The following is a 6,678-nucleotide window of genomic DNA, read 5'->3' on the forward strand; positions in this document are numbered from 1 at the left end:
TGGCTAGTTGCTATTCGTCTAGTCCAAGAGCTGGCTATAAGAGTTATTGGCTAGTTGCTATTCGTCTAGTCCAAGAGCTGGCTATAAGAGTTATTGGCTAGTTGCTATTCGTCTAGTCCAAGAGATGGCGATAAGAGTTATTGGCTAGCTGCCATTTCTGGTTTATCAGTTCAAAATTAGGAACGACTATAAGCAGAAAGTCCTTTACGCGAAAGTTCTGAAACAAACAAATACGTGTATTATTCGTATGTCTAGCATATGCGACACCATTAATAGTTGGTCTTACACTTAGAAAGAAACACACTAAAGTTTAATCTGGATGACAAGGAAATTTCTTGTTGCACAAAGTACAATCCAACAGAAATCTCTGACTTGGAAGTTTATTTTCGAAGTTAGCGATAGGTTTCGGAAGATTTAGAGAAAGCGTTCTTTACAAATTAGGTTTGATTTGTTTTGAATATCACGCAAAGCTACACAAGGGTTATCTGCGCTAGCCGTCTCTAATTTAGCAGTGAAAGACTAGAGGGGATGCAGCCAGTCAGCACCACCTACCGCTAACTCTTGGACTACCTTTTACCAATGAATAGTGGGATTGACCGTCACATTATAACGCCCCTACAGCTGAAATGTTAGTTTTGTAAGAATAAATCATCAAACTTGAATTAGGTAATTATGAGCATCATCTTATCCTCAGTTCTCTCTCTGAACATGTGTGGTTTTGCGCTTTTATAATTACATTTCATGACACGTGACAGTGTGTTTTGGAAGTAAAAGAATTCAAAAAATCGCAGTGGAAAATAACAGGGTCGTCAGATTTATACCTTAAAGCTAGCATTAGTTGAAGTTGGTAGAAAAGAAATTACCTGCATAGCTAGACTAGAGAAAGCTGCGCATGTTCACGTTCAATCTTCAATTGTTTTGCACACCATGTTGATATATTCTTGTGGTTTTTTTTTTACATTTTATCATAATTTTCAGTTCGTTTCATGAGGTCCCCGACTGGAACAGCGATAACTCTACGGACTTAGAACGCTAAAATCCAAAGTTCAATGCCTGCGGTAGACACAGCAGATAGCCTAATGTGACTTTACTTCAAAAATCAATCAAGCAATCGTTTGACAGATCTGAGCATTGATTATCTTGTCTGTATCTTGATCAATTTATAGGACAAGTTTTTTTTTTGCAATTCAGCACAAAGCTACACAACGGGCTTACTGTGCTTTGCCCACTACGGTTATCAAAACCTGGTTTTTAGCGTTCTAAGTCTTCATACTTTCCGCTGATCCACTGGGGCATTCATAGGACAATTAATACAATTTTTTCTCTCAATTAGTTGTAGGTCTACTTCTTATAATGCATCTAGTCTTACATACAAGATAATTTTCATGCTAATTTGGTTTTTGATCTGAATATTTTAGCGTCGTTTGCTCCGCTAATACGTTGTTGTTGTTTGTAATTAAGCACAAAGCTCCACAATGGGCTATCTGTGCTCTGCCCACTACGGGTATCGAAACCCGGATTTGAAATGAAGAAAACTAGTACTGTAAAATGCTAAGATCAAAACTTTATCCTTAGTAGTGGCTTATCTCTCGACTTTATCCTTAGTACGAGATAAGCCAGTACTAAGGATAAAGTCGAGAGATAAGCCACTACTAAGGATAAAGTCGAGAGATAAGCCACTACTAAGGATAAAGTCGAGAGATAAGGCAGTACTAAGGATAAAGTCGAGAGATAAGCCACTACTAAGGATAAGGTCGAGAGATAAGCCAGTACTAAGGATAAAGTCGAGAGATAAGCCATCGACTTTATCCTTAGTACTGCTTATTTCTCGACTTTATCCTTAGTACTGGCTTATCTCTCGACTTTATCCTTAGAATCAACTTATTAATTAATCGTATCTTACAACTTATGCATCTTGTTTGAAACTTCATGCAGTTGCTTACGATAAGCTGACATATCTGCTAGATTTCGCGTTATAACTGTATACACGGATATATAGATTGAATGTCTCGTCGTTAGGGGTCCATTTTGTTATGAAGTCTCTGAAACTAAGAAGACAGATTTGTCACATTTTGCATGTGAGAAGACACTTTTTTTCTCTCTCTCAATCAATTATCGTTTTAAATACATGCAGCAGTGATACTAGCAATTTTAGGTAATTTAAAGGTATTGACTTATTTCCGCGGAAATTCTTTATTGAATTACCACTTCGTGATGTTTTAAACAGTGATGTATAACTTGTAAATGTCGTAAGTCTCACATTACCTTTGCGTTACCCTGCGCAAACTTTGAACGTTGCGACACAGTTGCAGTTCGCATTTTCTTGCTCAGTAAATACTTTCATCTGACTAGTAATCTTACAGTACTGTTATAGGATTATCGAGTTACCTCACGCGACTTTGTGATGTATTAAAATTTGATGAATGATTTGTGAACATCGTGCATAGTTTCTGTCAGCTGGTTCTTGGCTAAGAAAATCTCAATAAGCTAACATCAATCAAATTTGAAACTACTCAAAAGGGGTGGATATATTAAAAATGGTTATTTTCTCGTTTCGGAATACGCGGTGAGATTTTTAGATCTTTTTGACTTTTAAGTTTCTGGCCCACATTTGATTTGTACTGTAACTCAAAAGAAAAAATATTAGAAAAAAAAATTAAAAGAAGGGCGTGGTTTAATACTCTGTTTAACGATATTCATTACGTGTAGAGGGCTTGGCGAATAGATTATAACTTCGTCTCGAGGCATTCATGGCAAGATAAGGAAAAGGAAATAGACGACATAGAAATATAATAGCAATTAAGTGTCGTTTTAGAAGCCTTACTTAAAATCAAAAATATATATTCAATATAGAAATTGATATTCTCTGAACTTTAGCCGAACGAGTCATCCGAAGAAAAAAGGAGCTCATCAGGGCTAATCAATAGTCAATATTATATAGTAGACAGCAAACGTTGTTATTTTGCTTTTTGAAAAATTTATTGTGTGTTAAAACAGAGAATTCAAAGATACGATTCACAACATTACCCATAATTCCAGTTCCAGCACATTTTTATTTGAGAAGCTATTTTAATCAAAGACTGGTTTCAGTTTGTTAAACCACGCCGTGAAAATTGTAGTCCTTATATACTAAATAAGAACATTGTGACATATTTGGTACGTTTGGTATAGTCTAAAATAATAAGAACACTGAATGTCTGCCTCTTCAATAGCGTAATGGCGTTCCAGTAGCAGCTCAATACATGACGTTTATAGCATTAATTAACACTTGAATGTTTCATGATCCAAATCAGTTTATATTAACTTAGTATCCATCTCACAGAGAAAGAAGGTAGGTGAATATAATGTGTCGTTACTTATACAGATATATCAACACTAAGTCTCACCTTGTCGTTACACTCAATGTCGCGAGGTCTGATGATGCCCTAACTGACGACAACCTTCCTCCCTGACATTTCCAAAATCCATCCACTGTATGAGAAAATGAAGGTTTCTCAGCTTCAGTTTAAACAGTCCAGTGGCATAAAAAGCCATAGGTACTGCTTCCAACATCATGACTGGTATGTCCTCGTTTGGAATAGCAAGAATTTTCATTTCATTCTCCAGCTGCTTGAGGTATGTAAGGGTTAAACTGGTAGGTCGTGGAAGCAGTTTGTGTACACGTGACTTTTATTGCTTTTCCAGACAGAGATCCTGCTTGATTATGTTGTGTATTTTTTCCTGGGATACTGGCCTTTATGTTCGTGGATTCTCACCTGTTACAAGACCTCAACCACATTTTTCTTAGTATGACTGGGATATGATTTGTTACAGTTCCCTTTCCAGAGGATCCTGGTACACCAAGTTGATCCATATTCCTATGTTTTCCAGTGCCAATAAGTACAAGAGATATCTTCGTCTTGTAAATTATAAATCCCCGATCTAAACACATCTTTATGATCTGAGTGTATGAAGATATTGCAGCATAAAGGAATGTTACATACCCTTCCCAAAAGCCATCAATTTTTGGTGGCATCACACCATCTACATAACGCCAAACAATGTCAAGATGTAGTTCTGATACATGCCGTTCAAAATGTATTTGCGATGTTTTATGTTCCGTTTCAACGCGATCTTATATCGACTCAAGTGGCTCGCTGATTTGCATATTCAATTTTGTTTTAATATAACGCACTCAATCCTCTGTAATTATCCAATTTATATTACATATGACATTGGGGAACTGACTCATTAACAAATGTAAAGAATTTCGTGCTGTTTTTCATTTCAACCAATGGAAAGCCAGAAGTACATGCGTTTACAGATAGGTAATAATATATAAATGTTAAATTACAAAGTTTTAGTTTTCCTCTTACAGACTTGTAGTTCGAAAAGTACTGGTGAAGCTTAGGCTTTTTGGTTTAACTCCATTCTTTCTTTAATAATATGTTTTTTCAATCCTCAGCATCCTTTCATCTATATCTGAGTCATGTTAATTTAGAACTCGTTTTCGCGCCCAATTTGATGAGAATTCTTTAAAAATATGATTAAGAATATTGGATGTGAAATCAGTATTTATGTTGGACTGCTCTTTGATGTGCTGATTAAACCAAAGTAGCCATATTGGGTAATAGTGCAGAATTATGTACTTGTATATTGGAGTAGCATCCTCAATAGTGAAAAAAAAATACATAGTCATACTTCTAGCTTGAAAAACTTGTCATATTTTAATTTGAGGGTGGGGTTTTCTGAGGCTTACCGATAGCTTGACAGATAAGGATAGCAACCAAAGGTAACTGGAGAAACAGTATAAAATATAATTCGGAATTAAACTGAAATTCAATTTGACTATATTGGAGAAAAGAGACTGAATACAATATTAAGCAAAGCTAGAATCAATCTTTACCTACAAGAAAACAGCAAATCAAAACTGACTACTGTACGAAACATCAAACACTTCATCTTAATGACAGAAAGGGATTTGTGAATTTTCTACTTATTCAGGTGATATTATGTTATAGACTGATAGAACTAACCAATCTATACTTAATTAATAGGATCAAGTCTGTCAGAGCACATTTGTTACCTACGTTCCTGGCCATAACTTGGTTTTCCACGAGGTCAAACATCATTACAACTCAGCTATGACTCTGTCCCAGACATTACGTTATCCAAACGTTTGACTGAGTCAAGTAATGGTCCATTAAAAATCCAAATCGGGTGTCTTCCACCTGTTCTTGAGTCCACTTATTCCACACAGTAACCTGCCTGAAACAATTAAGGAAGCAGTTTAGGAAAAATCTGCTTAACCTTACTAACAGAGATCTGTAGTTGTGAAACAAGATATATCAATTGGCTTCTCTGCCACCACCAGGATGAAATACCTAAAGTGTCAAGAGTATGGTATAGGGGCCCGTATTTTGAACTTATGGTTAATTTCTGCTTCTGGGTAGTAGAATGATGAGCTGCCCTAAGGAACTCGTCTTCCAGTTTTGCACAACCCCAGGGTTCTTACTGACTCTTTGTAGTTCTAACAGCATGCTTTCTATGTCAGAGAAGCTGCTGTCTCCCCTTGGGACACCATCTTCACCACTCAGTGCTCACGGTCTCTCCTGGAAGCGACATAGTTTCAAATAGTGAACTTAATCCACCTGTATCATCTCCAGTATCCTTTGGTTTATCAAACGTGAGAATTGCCATGGTTGGGCTGCCATAATCAGCAACAGTCTGGGTATCCTATAGAGTCCTTATTCACTCTCAGAAACACCAGTTGAAGATCATCATACATACCCGAAGCCATCTGTGCCTCCTATGAGTTCAGGTTTAGAACCTGGTGGACAGCTTTGAAAATTCCAAATTTGGTTCTTCTTCTCGACTTTGCAACCAAATTGAATGCCCGTGCCTGGGACATCTCTCCCTCACTTCCTATGGACAGTACTGACCGTAGATATGTCCACCCATTTTAACCATTTTGCTCTTCATTTTCACATCAGGATAATTCAAAGTCGAACGACAAATAATGTGAAAATAGAGGCAAGACTAAGCTGCGGAGATGTACCATTGATTGATTGATTGATTTAAGGAAAAAAGCTAGAAATAAGATATAACGGATAACTGGTTATTCTGTTGTAATTTCCGTCAGTTTCCAAACTTTAACAAATTTTGAAGGCATGTGGAATAAGATATTCACAAGGTTTTCGAAATGAAACCATCGAAGTGCGCATAACTTCCAAAGAAAAACATAGGTTTACGATAACATATAACCACAGTTTTCAAATACAATATCATGAAGAAAAAAAAACAGAAATCTGATTTTCTGCGATGTGTCTATATTCACATGTTTATTGTTTAAACAATGAGCAAGTTTATTAACATGTTAAGGGGTTTAAAATCCATAAGGGGCATTTATGCCTCTGGAACAAAACATTTCTGGGGACAATTTTGTTCATGATGACATTAACAACATTAGCAAGGACAGGAGATTATCTAAAACCTATGAAGGAAAGATTAGAAAGAGCAGGGATAATCTCGAGCCTGTAAAGGAAAGATTAGAAAGGACAGGGGATAATCTAAAGCCTGTAAAGGAAAGATTAGAAAGGACAGGGGATAATCTAGAACCTGTGAAGGAAAGATTAGAAAGGGCAGGAGATAATCTAGCCTGTAAGGAAAGATTAGAAAGGGCAGGAGGTAATCTAGAAC

At 36.5% G+C, this 6,678-nt stretch overlaps 1 protein-coding gene across 1 annotated transcript in view; it reads left to right on the forward strand.

Annotated features, from left to right (window-relative positions):
* The first annotated feature begins 6,386 nt into the window (after positions 1 to 6,386).
* Positions 6,387 to 6,678, forward strand: part of LOC106476660 (eukaryotic translation initiation factor 3 subunit A-like) — a 1,448-nt gene continuing 1,156 nt past the window's right edge. The window contains exon 1 of the mRNA XM_013937300.1: positions 6,387 to 6,666. Coding sequence (XP_013792754.1) covers positions 6,387 to 6,666 — 280 coding nt within the window. The remainder of the gene's footprint in view (positions 6,667 to 6,678) is intronic.

The sequence above is a fragment of the Limulus polyphemus genome, unplaced genomic scaffold, assembly GCF_000517525.1.
Source record: "Limulus polyphemus unplaced genomic scaffold, Limulus_polyphemus-2.1.2 Scaffold11154, whole genome shotgun sequence".
NCBI lineage: Eukaryota > Metazoa > Arthropoda > Merostomata > Xiphosura > Limulidae > Limulus > Limulus polyphemus.